The sequence below is a fragment of the Coffea arabica genome, chromosome 8c, assembly GCF_036785885.1.
Source record: "Coffea arabica cultivar ET-39 chromosome 8c, Coffea Arabica ET-39 HiFi, whole genome shotgun sequence".
NCBI classification, from domain to species: Eukaryota; Viridiplantae; Streptophyta; class Magnoliopsida; order Gentianales; family Rubiaceae; genus Coffea; species Coffea arabica.
In genome coordinates this window covers 45,084,158-45,102,945 of record NC_092325.1, presented here as the reverse complement: position 1 = coordinate 45,102,945, position 18,788 = coordinate 45,084,158, and the positions used below count along the sequence as shown (strand labels likewise).

At 36.9% G+C, this 18,788-nt stretch overlaps 2 protein-coding genes and 1 long non-coding RNA gene across 6 annotated transcripts; 2 read left to right on the top strand and 1 right to left on the bottom strand.

Moving 5' to 3' along the window:
- The first annotated feature begins 5,379 nt into the window (after positions 1–5,379).
- LOC113707328 (uncharacterized) lies at positions 5,380–6,959 on the top strand. Its single transcript, XR_003452198.2, has 2 exons — positions 5,380–6,373; positions 6,538–6,959. It is a non-coding gene; the product is annotated as an uncharacterized lncRNA (long non-coding RNA).
- Positions 6,960–10,079: 3,120 nt separating this feature from the next.
- Positions 10,080–12,473, top strand: LOC113706937 (uncharacterized). 3 transcript variants are annotated; one of them, XM_027229018.2, is made up of 7 exons: positions 10,094–10,638; positions 10,762–10,934; positions 11,039–11,141; positions 11,254–11,370; positions 11,456–11,626; positions 11,885–12,008; positions 12,090–12,473. In XM_027229018.2, exons 1-7 carry the CDS (start codon positions 10,351–10,353, stop codon positions 12,203–12,205), a joined length of 1,092 nt encoding a protein of 363 aa, XP_027084819.1. In that variant the 5' UTR covers positions 10,094–10,350; the 3' UTR covers positions 12,206–12,473. The 3 variants fall into 3 exon arrangements, with proteins under 3 accessions (XP_071919368.1, XP_071919367.1, XP_027084819.1); XM_072063267.1 differs by having other exon boundaries at positions 10,080–10,638; positions 11,456–11,569; positions 11,885–12,473; XM_072063266.1 differs by having other exon boundaries at positions 10,090–10,638; positions 11,885–12,473.
- On the bottom strand, positions 12,294–16,972 carry LOC113706936 (uncharacterized protein At5g41620-like). 2 transcript variants are annotated; one of them, XR_003452128.2, is made up of 4 exons: positions 16,006–16,972; positions 15,102–15,224; positions 12,915–14,523; positions 12,294–12,468 (listed from the first exon to the last, which is right to left on the bottom strand). XR_003452128.2 is itself a non-coding variant. In XM_027229016.2 (3 exons), the coding sequence occupies exons 1-3, from the start codon at positions 16,492–16,494 to the stop codon at positions 12,997–12,999; spliced, it is 2,139 nt and encodes a 712-aa protein (XP_027084817.2). In that variant the 5' UTR covers positions 16,495–16,971; the 3' UTR covers positions 12,750–12,996. The 2 variants fall into 2 exon arrangements, 1 of the variants encoding a protein (XP_027084817.2); XM_027229016.2 differs by lacking the exon at positions 12,294–12,468 and having other exon boundaries at positions 12,750–14,523; positions 16,006–16,971.
- Between the last annotated feature and the right edge of the window lie 1,816 nt (positions 16,973–18,788).

The following is an 18,788-nucleotide window of genomic DNA, read 5'->3' as shown; positions in this document are numbered from 1 at the left end:
CGCCTGCAAACTACAACTACTGTATATTTTTAATTGTTTTTCTACGTTCGCATTTCTTTTCACCAAAGAAAGAAACCTTTTGCATTTCTAGTCGGTCCTAAAAATACGTACGCATAGATTTATGTGGAATATCGCAGCGAAGTTGTAAATTTTCTTTTGGTACTGGTTCACAATTCTAAATTTAGATACAAGATTTTCCATTTTTCTGTAATCGAAAACCGTTTCAAGATACTCTAAAATGCTTCTTCTTTCATTCAAACTTCCACATTACTAAATCCAAAATTTCAATTGTTAATAATTTTGAAAAGCGTATTTATTTCGTTAAAGAAGATCTGCAACCAGCTAGATCATACTCTAAAGGGAAACATGTATGCTCAGCTCTCTTCGTGTGTTGTGGCCAACAAGTACCCATGGGGTGAAGATAATTTTTTATTTCTCGGATAAACAAAACATTCTCCATAATTTGTCATATACTTTGTGTATGACAAGAAAGAAACGCTTTATGGGGGAGCTTATTGGTGCTCAGGAGGACATTATGGGAAGGCTAAAAAGGTTGATCCACAAATTAAGTACCATCGTTAGAATTGGCAAAACATGAGGTAGAGAAAATTGGGTGAGGGGGCAGTTGGGGTGTCCGCGTTGCTGGATCATGAGATCAGAGATGATGTGAATGATTGGAAAGAGTTTGATTTAAAGTCGGATTTACTACATCCTTTTTATTAGTATACATCACATCAAAGACAGATTGAACTGGTGTAACACATCAACTACTTTAGAATTTTCTGAATTACTGTGGAACAAATTGGATGAATAATCTCAGCATTCTAAATCCTTTGAGAATGTAATCAATTTGGTTTACATAAGGCAGATGCTAATGGTACATGTCATTAATATATTATGCGTGTAAATTCATTATTCCTTTTATTTTATGACTGTCCTGAAACTTGATAATGATCAAATCCTCTGACAATCTAAACTAAGCAATTAGCGTCTGTAATTTGAGATGGATGGAGTTGGAGACACGGACCGGGTGAGATGACGAGATGAGATCTGTCGATCTGAAGGCATCAGAGCGCAGGCGGGCTTTTGGGATGACAAGACGGAATTCAGTAGTGACTGCTGGCGCTGCCTATCTGATGTGATCTCTGCCCACAATACTCACACACACACTACCAATTTTGTTTCCTCTTTGTCATCATTAGTGTTAGGGAAAATTGCAGAAACCTCTCCTGGCGTTTCTTACATTAGCACTCACCTCTCTCCTGTGATTTAAAACATAGTACTTACCTCCCTTAAACTTACTTATTCAGTTGTATATTCGGTTAATGCTAGAAAGAGTGCTATTAAAATATTATTATTTTAAGGAGTGAGATGAGAAATTTGTACCAAATGTATCATTTGTGCTGCATGCCAAGTAGTATTAATGAAAGAATGACAAAACAACACAAAGCAATTAGTAATTAATAAACTTCAGAGGATGTAAGTGTAAACTCTTCAGAGGATGGAAGCGACCTTGTTTGATAGCTCAATTCAGCACTTAAATTTAATGGATTCAGATTTTAATATATTTATATGCATTTGGCAATGAAAAATTGAACATCTGAACTAATTAAGTGACATTGAATTTCGTAAGCAAAACTTGCTCCCAAAAATAAATGATAAACTATTCACTTATCACTTAATGTGATACACACTCAAATATATTATATTTATGATTTAATAATTTAATGGATTCAAACTTCATATTTCAAATTTTAATTTTATCAAACGATATCCTAAATAACATATTCCATTAATCATCATCCTAAATAACATATTTCATTAATCATCAATAAGTCTTAAAGTGATGATGCATCATCCATTCATATTCCATCATTGATAACCCATAAATTCACTGAAGTTAGATTTGGCATTTTATCATACAACAGCTAACATGAAATTTTCTGTTTTAAAGTGACAATGGCAAGGGTCATTTACCTGTACAGGTGTGATTCTTGCGAATTTTATGACGAAGTTGCACACACTTTATTTGTTTACAATTGCCTATTTTATTTTTTCTCTCACAATTGTTTTAGCTCTCATGAACTAAGCAAAACCAACATACTTCTTCTGTTATGTATAACTCTAAAGATACTACAGCTTTTAGCCCTTGTTATCTCAAGAGCATAACCAACAGCTACGCCCCCTGTCATCTCAAGAGCTGTCGTTCACAAATTGGCGCCAATTTATGGCACCATTTTCCTCCACAGTTGGCACCATTGGTTAGCCATGCTTATATTGCCTAAACCTGTTAAAAGTCTAAACATAGTAGAACTCACAGGTAATTTAATTAGTTTAATTAGTCATTTAATTTATTGACAAGAAACAAGAAGGTTTCTTTTGCAAAGTTCATTCATTAGGTTTCTTCAAATAATTAGGACATAAATGTAAATTCCTACAATCTTTTATCAGCAATAGGCGCCAATTTCCTCTAAAGAGAGCTTAGTCCTATTTTTTAAACCACAAGAGAGGTGAGTGTTAGTAGTGTTAAAAACCTCAGGGGAGGTTTATGCAATTATCCCTCAGTCCTATCGGCTCTTCCTACGATCCCTCCCGCTACAACTGGCTCCTTTCATCTCTTTATTCTTTGTAGTAAACTTGACAATTTTTCGAGTTTCCAGAAATATTCAGCTCATTTTCCTTCTTTATTCTGGTTTGGAAGTTGTAACAAAAGAGGGAGGCTTACCAGATTATCCTTGGGGAAAGTTGTTTTGAGTTTCTCATCTTCATTCCAGCTTCCATTTTTTCTTCCATTTCCTATCATTTCACTCTATCAGGGAGAAATATATATTTTTTTTATAATCAAGTTAATTGGTCCATCATCCACCCAAGATGCAGGAAATCGAAAGCAATTGGAAAAGGTTGTGGGTATTAGTTCCTATCAGTTACATATGGTGATGTTTTCTAACTCTGCCAACATATATGGTGATTATCCTCGCAAAACTTCTGTCTACCATCTGATCAGCAACTCGTCCTCATGATGGATTCTCTTAATCTATTTTTTCAATCTTTGATTCGTTGGTGGCATCAATATCAATAGGCTGAGGAGTCTCTTCGATCAGTAGAGGCCGACACCAGAAAAAACCTCAGCATCTTATAGAGTGGAAAAATAACATATATATTATCCATAGTTGAATTATAACAATCTTTGGACACCCTTTTCCTATTTCGGTTTGGCTTTTGGATAATAAAAAATTTTCAGATTACATGTTTAAAAGGATTTTAAGAAAAAGAAAAAAGATACATATACCGGCGGAAGGTGCGTCAACTTCAAGTGCTTTTATTTAATTTGCGTTCTTTTCTGTGGTAGGAGTATCGTATCTAAGTTCAGGCTAAAAAAAATATGATACTAAATACACCAATGGATGATTCATAGCACTAGATGCATCATACAAGAATATATATATATATATATATGTATATATATATATGTGTGTGTGAATTTCTTAAATTGAAAAGGATTTTCAATGTAGTATAATATATCTCCCTTTTCCTGAAAAAGATTGAGGTTAAAGTTGTGATCAGTGGTACTAATCTGTTCTTTTCTTTTTCACGTTCTTAAGTTTATTAATTAGAACTCGATCATTCGGTGTGCACATGATGTGATGTAATTGCAGAAAGCCTACGCTTGATATTGTCAAATTGGGATTATACCACCGTGTGAAAAGAGTGCCCGTTTGCCTACAAATCCTACATCAGTTACGGATTTTCCATAGGAATCTATAGGATTTCTTTAGCCCTGCTCATGCAGGCATATAGAGAGTTGAATAAACAGAAAAGTGGAGCATTTCGGGTTCTCTATCTTTTCCTAATCCATGCTAATTAAAGGATCAGAATATAAGTCAATGTGAAAAGGTAGAATTTCAATTAAATGAATCGAGCAACTAGCAAGCGCAATGGCTTGATGTCTGCTTTATCTTTCACTCAGGTGTTGTGCTCTACTAGAATGAGCTAAAAGGAGATGCCTCGATGCAAAGTGTATGCATAAGATAGAAGTTTGTCTTCATTAGTAAACTTGAAAGCGATCAAAGTTGGCTTATTAATCATCCAATTTAATAGTATTGAGATACTGATCTCTGTTGGAATGAAGCAAGTGCACAATGCAAAGTTCTTAACCCAGCGGGGAAAGTTCCTTGCAAAAGATAAATTGTGTGTGTTTGGATTGTATTTTCCATGAATTTTTCGTTGAAAAATTACTGTAGCGATTTGATGTATGTGAGATAAAAAGGTGATAGGGAAATGTGTTCACGGAAAACAAGCCTATTTTTCGGTGGAAAATGGCTATCCAAACAAGCAATAAAAGTCTGCCTTTATTTTGCTTTTACAAATATGTCAGTGTTACTAATTTTGCTATGTTTGCATGAACATGAATTTTCAGTAACCATTTACTCTTTCTTCAGACACGTGACTTGCAACGGATTTTTTGTCCCACACTCTATGTCACTCTCTGTCTCACTTTTTATTATATTATTATTTCTCCTACATCAATATCATGTTTTAGTTTTTTTTGGTTTCCTTAAAATCTAATAACTATTAATTGAGTAAAACACAAAATTTAACAAACTCAAAAAATTAAAATGCATACAAATGAGACTTTTTATGAATTTTCTATTATATATTGCTTTTTTGAAGATGCTGTATTTATTTTTCACTCAATTAATAGTTATTGAATATTAAGGAAACAAAAAAGAAGTAAAACATGATGTTTATGTAGGAGAAATAGCAATTTAATAAAAAGTGAGATGTAAAATGGCATAAAGTGTGGGACAGAAGATCCGTTGCGTGCCTGAAATTTTCTTTTTGTTATTGTTTATACACATGCAATTTTGAGGACTTTATCATATGTACTGTTTGATTTTTTTTTTTTTTAACAAAACTTTATAATTTCATTAAAAGACAAAATTACATCATACACGCACACATACAAGATGGATTACAACAGAAAACAGGCACATTCAGAGATTTATTCAACGCATAATTCTCAGTACTTGTGGCGTGTGTACATCCAACTTACTGCGCCTAGTTACTTGCGCTGATCCAATTCCATCATACCATACTATTGCCTTCCAGTCTAAATTCATTTTTTTAAAAACAGATATGTTTCCCTTCTACTAATATTAAAATCCCCGCAAAGCTAAAGCATATGCAAAGTAAGGCAATGAGATTAGGGGGAGTGTTCTTTGCAAAAGGAGAAAAACAGAAGAAAAAGAATAATATGAGTAACTCCCCGCCTTGCTTTCCATTATTACATATTGTATAACCATAATAGGACCGTCTCTCTTTTGGCTATATAAAGCCCTTTCCTCCGTCCCGGAACATATAAGCTACCACATGGCTTGATACGTGGGGAGTTCATATTTGAACCTACCGCTGAGATCATTCTGTCCTTTTCACTCTCTTTGTCTATACGTGTGTGTTTATGTGCGTGCTTTGGGCTAATTAGGGCATCTCCAGTCCTACATATAATGTACAAGTTGCATATGTCACAGGCTTGGCTCTCCCATTTTCAGGTTTTATTGCCAAGTTTGCTTAATTGTTTGTTGCTTTTGCAGTTTGATGCGGTTGGATTGAGGTTTGGATATACCTTAAAAAAGAGAGCTTTCTTCAGTCCACTCATGGGTGGCAGTAGGATTCAATTAGCTGCCGACTCATTCATCCAAATGCTGAGTAAGATTGGTACTCAGTAACTGAGTGAATGATGCGGGAGAAAAATTGATTCTTAAGCTTCCTGTACTTGGACTGAAGGGAGCTCCCTTTACTTTTATCATCTATATTAACCTGAGATTCGGCCTTTTCAGTCTTCATCATCTATAGTCTTGCAGGTAGATATGTTTTGCTTATTCTGCACCTCAACATACAGCAGGCAAAAGTAGAAGATAAGTGTAGATTACTAATAGAGTACTATATTCTGCATATGATGATGTTTGACTCATCATGAGCTTGAGGGCTTGGTTTGTTTAAAGAAACGGATTATACATCTTGACTAGATTCTGTGACCATGATGTTTGTCTTTCTAACATTATTATATGGAGAATTTAGTTGTTTAGGGAAGAGCTTCACCACTAATCAACCAACCCATTTTCGCATGTCGATTGTCTTTTTCTTTCATTTGTATGCTAGGCATATGTTGAATGTTAATTCAACTATAACCCCAATGGATGTGAAACAATGGATTTAGGGTTTCGTCAAAGTGACTTTCTTGTCATGCTGTAAACGCTCTACGACAATGCGTTTCTTGGTTATTGCCCACTTATTGCATCAAGTTCCCAGATATGTCTCTCAGAAGCTGATGCAATTACCAAAATATCCTCGTCATCCATCCAAAGTTCCAACTGTGGGTATACCTTGAAAATATGCTAGTGCTAAATTTATACCAGCTAGTATACTTCTCTTCGATTTATCCTTATCGGTTTCTTTGGTAAGCATGTCAAGATTTATTCGTGTCTTCTGATATTTTTTTTTTCCTTTTCCTTTTTATGATCCACAAACTTGTTTTAGCTGCAAGTTCTCAAGAAGATCGACCAATGAGCCAAGGGAATCATTACATCCAAAAATTGGCAGAATGTTTCAAAGGACGTACTTTCTTGGACCCATGAAGAGAAATCATCCAGAGCTCCTGAACAGGAGGATGCTCCCAGCCTCAAGGCTATAAACATAGTGATATTGTGGAAGGCGCAGTCAGTTAATTTACCACTAATCTGTGTCTTGACTAGGGGTTAACTGGTCTAAATTTGCATAGCTTTCCAGTAGATCTTGATCCTTTATAACATTAGACCAGCTCTCGTGTACTTGACTTTGTGTATTAATTTAATATCCATTGTATAACTAGGGCCAATTCCTGAAGTTTGTACTTTTTTAGATGGTTTGTATGGATGGTGACAGATGAAATGTTATAATTAGGGCCCAATTCCTTGTTTGGACTGCGATTTCTTTCAAAAAAAAAATTTTACATTTTCTATAAGCACATTTCTCAATCACTATTTTACTTCATGTATGTTAAAAAATCGTTATGATATATTTTTTTACAATGACTTCAGAAAATAGAAATCCAAACGGACTCTTCTTATCTATCGGAGCTTGTTTTCATACTTAGCTAACAATTTGTGTGTGTACTAACATGAAAAAAAGGGTAAAATTGTAGGTTCAGATGATTATATTTTAAGGGAAGAGCTCTATTCTATTCATAACATATATATATATATATATAGGGCTACATCGATGTTATTGGAGGAAATGTAAATTTTGGGTCAACATATTACCAATACCGGAGTTATTTTGGTACTCGCGTCATTGCTACTGCCATGGCTGCACTGCAACTCTTGAGAATATTTGAATGGAACCCTAAAAAGCAACTAGAGATCAAAGGGAAACAGACATGCCATTGCATTAGTCTTGCTATGATGCAATACTTTGCGAATTGTTTCATCCCACATTGCTGTCTTCTGAATTTTCATGGGAAAATGACCTGCTACACAATCTACTCAAAAGGAAACAACTTCCACCACGCACGTTTTCACCATTTGGACTTGTTTTACATCCCTTCAAGCCTAGCAACTCCACACTAAACATGGAAAAAAGCAACACTTAGAAATTGAAAAATTATATGTTTTTTTTAATAATATGCCAGTTTTGTTTGTTTTTTTTTTCTCGTGCTATCTATAATTGATCAGTGCACCATCTTTAGCAAACACAAAGTCCCCTTATCCTTTGTCATCAATGATAGTATATTATAGCACAATGGGAAAGGAATTTCCACGCGTCAAATCTGCGAAGGGTACCCGATGAATTATCCTGAAATTCAATCTAGTGCTCCCCCCACTGCTACTCTTCCCTCGAAATTTCTTTAGCCTTGTTGTTCTCTGGGTGCGATTTGACGTTCAAAATTTGCTCTTAATCCTGCACAGAAGTCCGAGTAATTAATTAAAGCTTGAAACATATTCCTTTAGCTTTGGGACGGGCCCTAGATGATGCTCCAATCCATTGGGAGAAGAAGATTAAGTTATATCGAGTATCTCAATGACATCTGCCTGTCCAGCATCGATCATCGATCTTAAAACCTGGAATATTTAGTAGTTAGTTGAAAACATCCTAAAGTAATTTGAGCTTGATAAACAAAACGCAAGTCAAATGTTGTAGCCAGCTAGTGACGACATTCATTCATGTTAATCTAAAACATTTTGTATTTTCACTTTTTATGTCGATTATTACTTGTTACTATGATAATATATATATTACTTTTCCTAATCTTGAATTAAAAGCCAGATACGATGTAACTTCATCAGATGTAACACATTATGAGAAGTGGCCCTTTTTTGTTTCTACACCAATTTAAGTTCCAATTTCCAGCGGGAGACACGTTTTCATAAGGATTCGAGATAGCTGCCGGCCAGTTAAAAGTAGCAGTGTTGTTCATGCAAGCGCCAAACTGTAACTGGGGCCTGTCTCACCATGATTTTCTTCGGATTAAATACATAACAGTTGTAGAAGAAGCTGTTGTTGGATATAAAATAAGGCGACTTTCCAATGAATAGGATCATTAGAACTCCCTATGGACACAGACACGATCAAGCTCAGGCAGCGGCTGCCCACCACCCTGCTTTCCTGCACACTCAACACTCAGTCCCTACCATTCAAATTCATTAATGAACAATGGTTGCCATTTATGATTCTCCTTCAATTGTGTGAACAACAATAAACGAGAGAGAGAGAGAGAGAGAAGGGATTGTTCCGATCCGTTCCGGGCTCTTGCTCAAGGGTGGGACAATATGAAATAGGAATTTATTATGGAATAGGCATCTGATTTTCTTGTTGTTTTCATTTTGATGATATAATTTACAGAAAGCAAGCTGTGCTACGTGTTGGATATTCTCTTGTGAAAAGATTCCTTGATGTTGTTTTGAGTTAATTTTTAGCCTTACACTTTCATCATTATAATCATGACATTTTTTTTTTAAGTCAAGACCTCCTACTTACATTTCTTCTCCTCGCGTTACCATCTAATTCAACCCTCCCCAACAAATCATGACGAGTTTTAGCAAGCTTCGCAACAAAATGTTGTTGGAGAGAACACCGGTTGAGATAGTTGTGTGGTAAAAAAAAATAATAATAGGAGGGATAAAAAAGATTCCAAGAACAGCACAAGAAGGAAGATGAACTTTGTAGAAGTCCAACCCTAAATCTGTTTGATATGATGGATCTTGTTCTCGGTTGTTTTAAATTTTACAAAATTTGATTATAAAACCTGATTATGGAGAATGATTATAATCAGTAAAAACTACTATTTGGATAACTATAGATTTTAACATTTTTTGTCGTTACACAATCTATTATCAAAATACCAAAAAAAAAAAAATTTCGATAGCATCACAAAAGCTGATTATCCAAAAATAGAATCTATAATCACTCAAAATAATCAAACGAGAACAAGCCTATGGTTAAAGTCCTAATTGTTGGCCTTTTTTCAGCTACCCAAAAGGCGTGCCTTATTTTGGGAGTGTCGGGTGACGCCTTTATGTGACTGAAACCTTTTTACGACCCAGGCATTGAGTTGAACTTTCGACCGCTCAGAAAGACCACGCCACTCTCTTGGGTCGCAAAAAGACGTGGTTTTTAATGGAGTGGTAAATTCCGCCTTCAAGTGGATGGATGGAAACCTTTTTACGAATAGCATTCCTATTTCCTACACATCACATGGTTTCAAAAAATTAATTGCAATTGAAGACAAAATGGAAAGTATTTGCAGGAAACTAAATCAATTATAGCCAGACTGACACCTGTGGCTGTGCCAGTTTCCCCCGGCTCAGAAACCAGGAAAATTTGCAGAAAATTACTACTACAAATTTGTCTTCAGCAGGATTAGATAATTATTGGGCCAACAAAACAATTTATCCTGGGCCTTTTGGCCCAGCAAAAAGGGTCCATGGGGATCCTTTGCTAAAATATTACGCACAACATATTAATCAACAAAATTGGAAGTTTATGATTTTTTTTTTCCTACTTGCTAGAATCAAATAATTTCGAGCTGTTTATTTTTTGGCCAAATATGTGCTGCATTTAGCAACAATTCACAAAATGACATTTGGTGAATTTTCAGGTTGTGTAAAGAAATTTAGTGAGGATAATTTTGCCATGAAAAGATATCATGATGTTATCTTTAGGCACTGAAAAGTTAAGACGACACATTTACATCTTGAGTTCAGGTGGGGAAAGTGTAATTAATGGAGGCAAGATTGCAGGAATGGTTTTGCCCAACGGCAACTGCTAATCGCAACTCCCAAAGCCAAGCACAGCAATAGAGCCTCTGATGATACTATGGAGGAGAAGCCAGGCAATGAAGCGAAACAACTGGAAATCTTTGAAGTTGGCCCTGTTGCAGATGGCTACAGCATGGGGTTCTTGATAGGCCACAGGTTCTCCGGACAGATAAGAAGTAGGCTTGCCACAGACCTTATCCTTCAAAACCAGCTGCTGCCATTTGCTCAAACTCCCCAAGGCCGCAAGCTCATCAATGCTTTATCTGAAAATAACCAGAAAAAATTCCCCAATTACTGGAATGAACTTCTGGGAACTGCTCAAGGAAGTGGGGTGCCTTTTCTTGATGTAATGTTTACGCTCAACAGCTTAATGAAACGCTAGGAATGTTCATTTATCAACTGGTCAAAACTTGAAGTCTCCTGTTTTGTTTTATCATTATTGTATGTATTTTTTTTTTCTTTTGCCCAGATTTTGCTGCTCAACTTCAGGAAGGAAATACTTCCATTTATACCGAAATCCGAAGCAGATTTGAGTTCGAGGGACGATAACAATGATGATTGCTCCGATATACTTGTGGTTAGTGATTACATGGCTATTGCAGCTCATAATGAGGATGCAAATGTTGCTTTACTAGGCCACACGTAAGTTCTTTTGCAGCCTCTCTGAATGTTAATACAATAATTATGTCTATTTTACCCACGTGATATACTGCAAGCTACAGGCTTGAAATGAAATGCCGCTGCAGGTATTTAATCAAGGGAATACTTCCAAATGGACTATGTTTCACTGCTTATACATATGCAGGAGAGCTTCCAAGCTGTGCCTTTGCCTTCAATAGTCTTGGATTGGTACTTCTGGTTACTTACTTTGCCCGAATTGTACTATAGTTCTATACTTCTGGTTTCAGTTCAAGTCAATAAATTGCTCTGGAGCCATCACTCATGAAATGGTGCTCTCTAGGCATTTACGCTGAACTCTGTACCGCCGACTCAGTCTGAGATTGTGGCTGGTGGGATTGGCCGGAACTTCATTTCGAGAGACTTGCTTGAAGCTGAGAGCATGGATGATGCCTTAACTGTAATACATCTCTCTTTTAACAGTTTAATTAACTTTGAATTGAGGGGAGGATAGGTACTAATTTGAATGTTTGTTTTGGCTTTAGAGAATTCGTTCATCAGAAGTTTCCGTGGGACACAGTTACAATCTGATTGACACAGGGAAGCGGAGAATTTTGAACGTGGAAACTGCATCAAGAACTCGAGTTTCCGTACTTGAGGTTGGGGAAACTCCATTCTTCCATGCAAATATGTACCTTCATCTTCAAGTTCAGCAGGTGACATGTTTCGGAGACGTATGAAATTTATACAAAAATCATGTGTAGAATCAGCTAATTACTGTTGTGCTGATTACTATATTGTACCAGTTCAATGTTATACAATTAAACCTCTTCTACAAAAAGTAACGAATAGAAGAGGTCAATCATCGATCTGTTCTTGCCATTCTAACATCAGAATAGAAGAGTTTCAATCCATTATATGAACTCTTATAGGTGTATAACCATACAAGCACTTCCGCGTTTTCGGCTGTTCAGGTACAGGATGAGAATTCACTGACTAGACAAAAAAGTGCTGCTCTACTGCCAAAGAGTTCAAAAATTGATTTCCTTTCGCTCCTCGGAGACACAAGTGATAAAACATACCCCATTTATATGACAGGTTGCTTATGGAAATCCGTAACATTCTTCTCTGCTGTGCGGTTAAGTATTTTGTGCCTAATGCCGTTTGCCTTTCTTACAGGACCAGTACTTTACACCCTCTGTACGGTTCTTATTGATTTAGATGAAAATACTCTATCGATTACAGAAGGGAACCCAGAGCAAAGAGAACCCTCGTATGTGTTTTCAATGTCATAAAAGCAGCTGGACATATCCCCAGAGAAGAAGATTCGCATGTTGTCAAGCAAAAAGCAAGGTCTGTGACTTCTTAATCTCGTTGTATTAGTTTGCCCAAGCGCTGATGCTCATTAACTCGTGGTTTTGCAAGGGAGGTGGATCTCTTGCTTTCATCTTCTGTTTTGAGTGTTCTACCTCTTACTTGCATGCAAATTATTAAGTCTTGTCTTTCCCAAACAAAGGAGAAGACGAATTTATCTGCAATTCTACCATGACTAATATTCCTGCATTTGGAAAGAAATCACGTATTAGGGAAGACAGCATCCTCGCCCAACCCACAACTCACTTGGCAAACAAAAAAAAAAACCTGTTTCAGTTAAATGATCACACCAGATACATCAATAGATTATTTCTGGATACTGTTTGCTGACTATCAGCAAATTAATCAAAATCAAATCTCTCTTTAGAGTTTGTATTCTCATTTCAATTTAAAGATCAAGTGACTACCTATACAAAATCCAGGATCTAACTAAGCCAATTGCATTTGGTAAAGTCGGTGTTGAAGTTAGGGTCCGAAAAGTTAAAAGATCTTAAAGAACAACGTTAAGCTTTAAACTCATGGACAACAAATTATTCTAAATCTTCTTTGAAACTCACTGGTCAAGAACCCCCAAAAAAAAAAAACACTTGTACAAGATTAACTTCCAAAACTACGTACAAAGATGGATACCTTGACATACAATTCCGTAGTGTAATAAGACTCGTATTCACAAAACACCCGGTAGATGGGCTTGCAAGCTACCAAATCAAGCCTAGAAGGAGATTTTGGAGCCCTTTAAACGCGAGCGGGACCTTTGGCTCCTTGTCCTTGCTTCAATGAGCTTCGCCTTTAATGTATTCTCCTTCAAATCTGGAGGCAATTTTGAAGAGGATTCAGATATCTCCAGCTCATTGGATGGAAGTCTCTCGGTCCATTGCCTTACCGGACTAGCACGACTTCTCCAGACAGAACTACCACCAGATGCTAGCCCATAATCTTTTTCAGGATGCGTGCTCCCACTCTCTGATAACAAATAATGGCTCCTTATTAAATTATCAATCATGTAGTTAGAGTTAGGTTCAGGGGTTCCATCTGGTTTATTTCTTCTCACTGAACTGCCCTCTTCTGTTGCTTCACCTATTTCAGACCTCTTTGAAATGCTAATTTCAACTGGATTCAATGCCTGGGAATTTCTCTGATCCAAATCTTCAAAATGGTCTTTGCTTTCACTATGCAATACGGCTCGAGCCATCTGTTCTTCAAACTTCACCTGCAAACTGGCTGGGCTACGTGATTTTGTTTTGTCATTGGATGGAAGTTTCCTTGTTTGATTCTGCTTCAGTCTATCATCAATATGATCCTCCTCGACATCATTCTCTTGGGATTTTATGTCAAGAGCACTTGGTTTGTGTAGCTCAAAGCAATGTGACCCACTACCTGCAGAATCATCTGCATCGTCCTCATCTTGAGCAGCACTAACACCAACATTCAGAGGGGTTGATTCCAAAGTGCTCTTCCGAAATTTAACATCTCTTGCTGGCAAATGGTTATTCTTGTTACTCTTGGCAATTCTTTTAGCTTGAAGAAAGGCCTCTATTTCAGAGTTCAACTTGTCCACAACCACAGTCCTACCTCCTAAATGATTCTGGTGCTCAAGCTTCATCTGCATTCGCTCATCAAGCCATGATTCGGACATATGAAGTACTAAGTGATCATGACCAGCTTTTTCAGTCCAGTCCTTGTCATACCTCTGTCTTAGAGCACGCAGTTCTTGTTCAGAATCTCTTATTCCCCAAGCAAACTCATCACAAAGGTCTTCTAAAAGCACACGTGATTTTCTCTCTTTCTCTAGCTCTTTTAAAGCTGTTGCAAATGACATTTTCACCTCATGAAGCTCCCGGGCTAATTTCCGGTGCAGGCTCTCTGAGCGCTTTCTCAACTTCCTTTCATCTTCAAGTTCTTCCCTTACAGATTGAATAGCCAAATTAATGCGATCCTGCTCCTTGCTTTTTCTGGCTAATTTATCCTCTGCAATCTGTTTCATCAATTCATCTATCTCCTGTCGATCGGCTTGCTGATCTCTTACCAACTCTTTGATACGGGCACGAGCATGGTCTAATTCCTTCTTCAATTCTCGCACCAGTGACACATTGGAAGCATGCTGCTCTTCAAGGCTCCAAATTCGATTCAATACCTTTAGCAGTTCTGTAGATGTCTTGAGGCTATAGCTTGTCTCACCAATCCTTCCCCTGAAGCCTATAGAACTGCTAGGGCTAATGGCAGGGTTATAAGGTGCCACCTGAAAGACACAAGTTATAGGTTGAGCTGTAAAGGCTATGCATGCATACACCATTCATGATCAATCATTGTACAACTAAAGGATGCCTATCGGCCATGTGTTGCTATGGTAAGACGACATTTTTCCAAACTTGAAAAATAATTCATTGACAGAAAAAGTGACAGAGGAGTTGTTTACAATAAGGGAAAGGGAATTGGGTGAAGAATGGGTAGATTGCATGAATTTCCCTGTGGCATACAAAGCTGCATGGCTCCATGGTTTTTTTGGTGGACATATCCTGGATGTGATGAGCGTTTTCAGCAAACTATGAGTCTCAAAAGTTTTTAAACAGGACCATACACTATCCAGTGAATAAAAAACAAATAATAGGACAAGTTAAATCATGTTATTTTATAAAGATAATGAAAAGATAAATCTGGATTTTGTCCATAGAGTTAACGTACGAGGCCAAAAAATGCAGAGCAAGCTACAGCAAACTTAAAAGAGATCAAGATTCTTCAAATGGTTTCTCCATAAAACAGTTACAAGCAAAGACAAGTCAAGCTGTATTAGGAAAGAGCAAAGAACATGATGTGTACCTCCAATGAACTACCATAACTAGCAGGAGAAACAGGTTGTAAGGCATGATTGCTTCTTTCAGTGGGTCGGTGATGTTGCATCAGTAAAGCGACATGCCTCCTCAAACTGCTAGCACTTCCGGGCTGGCATTAGAAAATGGGAGAAGTTATCAGCAAAGTGAACATTAGAACATAGAACTATGCCAGCTTGAATTAATTTTATCGATGAAGCACATGAAAGATCAAATGATGCATCCATTCCTAAATATTCCAAAAGCACGACAGTGCGTGCTGAACATCTATATGATATCCACAATACAAGATCATCAGAAGTAAGTTCCATGATTAAGGGGAGAAAATATAAACCCAACTTAGGCACACATTCCAAAATTCCATTCCTGTGAAGTAAAGAAACACCAATACAAGTTGACATATTTCATAAGAAAGTAAAGCACCCCATTCGCCATCAGATGCATGATGGAAACCACAAGCAGCCTAACCCCTAAACCTAAAAAACAGCCCATTGTCCAAGAGACAACAATATAATCGAGCGACATAGTATTTGCAATTAGCTTGACAAGAGCCCCTGGCCACCAATTTGAGAAGAGAAATTCCATAAGGATGAAATGATTGCAGTTAGGCAAGCCCCTGGCCGCCTAAGAAGCACAATTATCAAAACAATCAAACATTACCCAAAACGATGGACGCCTCGTCAAATTGCTAAGTTCCAAGATCAAAGCTTTTACAGATCACAACAAAAAAATGGTGAAAATCAAGAACAGGAATATCCCAAGAAAACTCATGAATGATAGACCAATAGCCAAAACAATTAAAACCCAGTAAAACTAGCTGACAAGATATCGCAGGGAAAAAAAAGGGAAAAAGAAAGAATAACCCATGAAAGAAAATAGAAGAGTCTATATACCAGGTCAGGCGAACTAGGTGAAGGATCAGGGTGTTGAAGATCACCCTTGTCGTCATAAGGGTGGTGCTGATGGTGCTGGTGGTAGTGGAGGCGTCGGATTCTCGGAGGAGCTATGCCGACACCCTGGTGCATTCTAGAAAGAGGCAGCTTGTAATGATGAAGTTCCCAAAGGGTGGCAGCGAGTTTTCTTGCCGAAACAGAAGGAAACTGAAAAAGGCTGACTCCAGCGTTGGTAACTTGCACCCTTTCAGCTTCTTCGCCACCGCCCCCACCACCCCAACTATGATGATGAGCAGCAGCACTAGTACTATTGGCAGCTAAAAGAGGGCGGGGGAGGTTTTGTTGTTGTAGTTGTAATTGTAGCTCTAGTCTCCAAAAGGGTACAACCGGAGTGCTATGTCCCCCTCTTTTCCCTACTCTCTTCAACTTTTCCCCCAAATTTTCTTGCTTTTCTGCTGGCCCTTTCCCACTTTTTTCTCTCCTTTTCATCTCTGTCTAGAGTCTACACCTCAAAGTTGCCTTCTTTTCTTTATTTTTTCATTTTCTCATCCCTTCTTCTCTCTCTTCTCTTTTCACCTACTTGTCCATATGGTTTAACTTGCTGCTAGGCTTAGCTAGTTTTCTTACAAATCCATCCATCTTTGTACTTGTACTTTTTTGTCTGCGGACTATGGCTCTCATGGCGGAACTGGAATTCTGGGATTCTTTCTGTTGTGGCTCCATGGCAAGTAAACTTTTTATGAGGAGAGGGTCCTATGTCCTATGGCTATTGACTATGATACAGGCAAAAGTGGAATATATTTATTACCTGCCCACATGTTCATTTTTACCTTTCCAAGAGATGTGAATTGCAGGCTAGAATCAACAATCGAGCTACTTCACCGCTCAATAATCTTCAATGCCAGTATCGTACTGTTGTCTGAATCATCGAAATTGTTTGGTTCCTTCCCAATAGCTTTCTGAAACTATTACCCATTTTAACATGGTAGAATTTTATGTAGTAGTTTTTTTGAAGTGTATATAAAGCAAATAAAATAAAAGGCTCTTGACGGCAACAATGGATATTGACTTTTGGCCCTTGTGGAAGATTGCAAAGTTTTCTAACCGTAATCTTCAATGATAAACTGGCTTTAACATGTTAACATTAATGAATATGAAGAAATTGAGGGTAATCTTTGTGGTGAGACAATTACCTTTCTATTAAATCCTTTCCTATAAAACAATCCTCAATCATGACAAAATAATAATTTTAAGTTAATTGTTTCACTTAATATGTTTCACTTAATTGTTAATTGCTCATTAAGATTCTTAAGGAATATGTTATTAATATAGGAAGGTACAAAAGATGCAAATTTCACGCTCTTGTCAATTAAGGTGGGTATTAAGGACAAAGGTAAAGTTTAATTACATTGTGGCCAATTTGGCACCTAGCACCCATATTCGATCTTGGGCTTGGACTCTTGGGCCGGGGGAGCGAAACTCTATTCCAACTGATTCTTTTCAATTTTGTTTTTCTTAAAGTCCAAAGGCCTTGGTAGGGGAGGTTAGATTCCAGTAGGTCCAACTGGCTAATTTAACAGGCTATCTCTGATAGACTCCTATAAATAATTCTACATATGCGACAAGTTGGACAAGCCTTTGCCCTTGACCTTTTATTGTACCTTTCTTTATCCATGCACTTTCAATATACTACTGCCCGGCCGTACAGGATTGGGATCCAGTAAATACTAAAGCCGTTGATGTTTGGTGCCAGATTACATGATACCGCGGGGTTTGCTTTGCTCTCAACTGATTCTGATTTTGTAAAATTGATTCTTGAAAATCAAAATTTTCATAATAACCCGTGTGTTCTCATTTACTATTAAAAAAAGCTATTTTAATGAATACATACATACATAGCTGTTCTCAAAAGAAGTTTTTTTTTTTTAAAAAGCTGATATTATTGATTAAAAAAAAAAAAGATAACCAACAAATTAGCCTTATCTGCTACATAAATGAAGTTTTGTGCTAATTAAATGATTTTGTTGTAATTAATTTCTTTTCTTATGAAAATTAAACGTTAGATGAGAAAAAAAAAAAAAAAAGGAGAGATAGATGAATCTAGAAGTAGGATGAGAGCATGAGCACAATAAAGAGAGGCGAACAACATAAGAAAGCTACGTACGTAATTTGTTTCAGTAGTTTAATAATTATGTTAAAATTTGAAAGGTATTTTTATACAGATGAAAAAGTAGGCCAGAATCAGAATTCAAAAGCACCTCAAGACCTACTTCTGATTTTCAGCTTTTTTGGACCCAAAAAAATTTAAAATTTTAGTTTTTAAAATCAGTCAACAAAATATATAGCTTTCTAAAATCACTTGAGAATATGGCCATAATCTTAAATTCTTCAAGTTAGCTTGGTGTTTGAAATGTCTGCCAATAATTACATATCCGGAGATAAGAAGCAAATTGATGGTTACTTCAAACAACATTCAAAATTAAACTTAAGTCAAAAACACATCAACAATGAATCCAGAGGACAATTTATGCATCATGACCTCACCGTAATTAAGTTGGTCATGTTACGATGAACCAACCAACAAAATGCAACATTTGTTGCCCCAGCTGCGCCACAGTTATGAATGTATCAATGAAAGTAGACGAATCCCTTCGTAGAAAAAATTCCTTTTTTTTTTTTTTTTATGGTAACCAAAACCTAGATTGGTAAGGAACAAATCTAACAATGTTTGGTAAGGAAAAAATTATATAACAAATTTTTATTAGCTCCGCGAGAGAAGCGGG

What these genes read in the sequence shown, in the direction of transcription:
- LOC113706936 (XM_027229016.2), bottom strand. Translation starts at nt 16,494, where the DNA reads ATGAAAAGGAGAGAAAAAAGTGGGAAAGGGCCAGCAGAAAAGCAAGAA. An exon ending in CACCTAGTTCGCCTGACCTG is followed by an intron (nt 15,225 to 16,005) that starts GTATATAGACTC and finishes TTCTAATGCCAG; the next exon opens with CCCGGAAGTGCTAGCAGTTT. An exon ending in GTTATGGTAGTTCATTGGAG is followed by an intron (nt 14,524 to 15,101) that starts GTACACATCATG and finishes TGTGTCTTTCAG; the next exon opens with GTGGCACCTTATAACCCTGC.
- LOC113706937 (XM_072063266.1), top strand. Translation starts at nt 10,351, where the DNA reads ATGGAGGAGAAGCCAGGCAATGAAGCGAAACAACTGGAAATCTTTGAA. An exon ending in CCTTCAATAGTCTTGGATTG is followed by an intron (nt 11,142 to 11,253) that starts GTACTTCTGGTT and finishes GGTGCTCTCTAG; the next exon opens with GCATTTACGCTGAACTCTGT. An exon ending in GCATGGATGATGCCTTAACT is followed by an intron (nt 11,371 to 11,455) that starts GTAATACATCTC and finishes TTTTGGCTTTAG; the next exon opens with AGAATTCGTTCATCAGAAGT.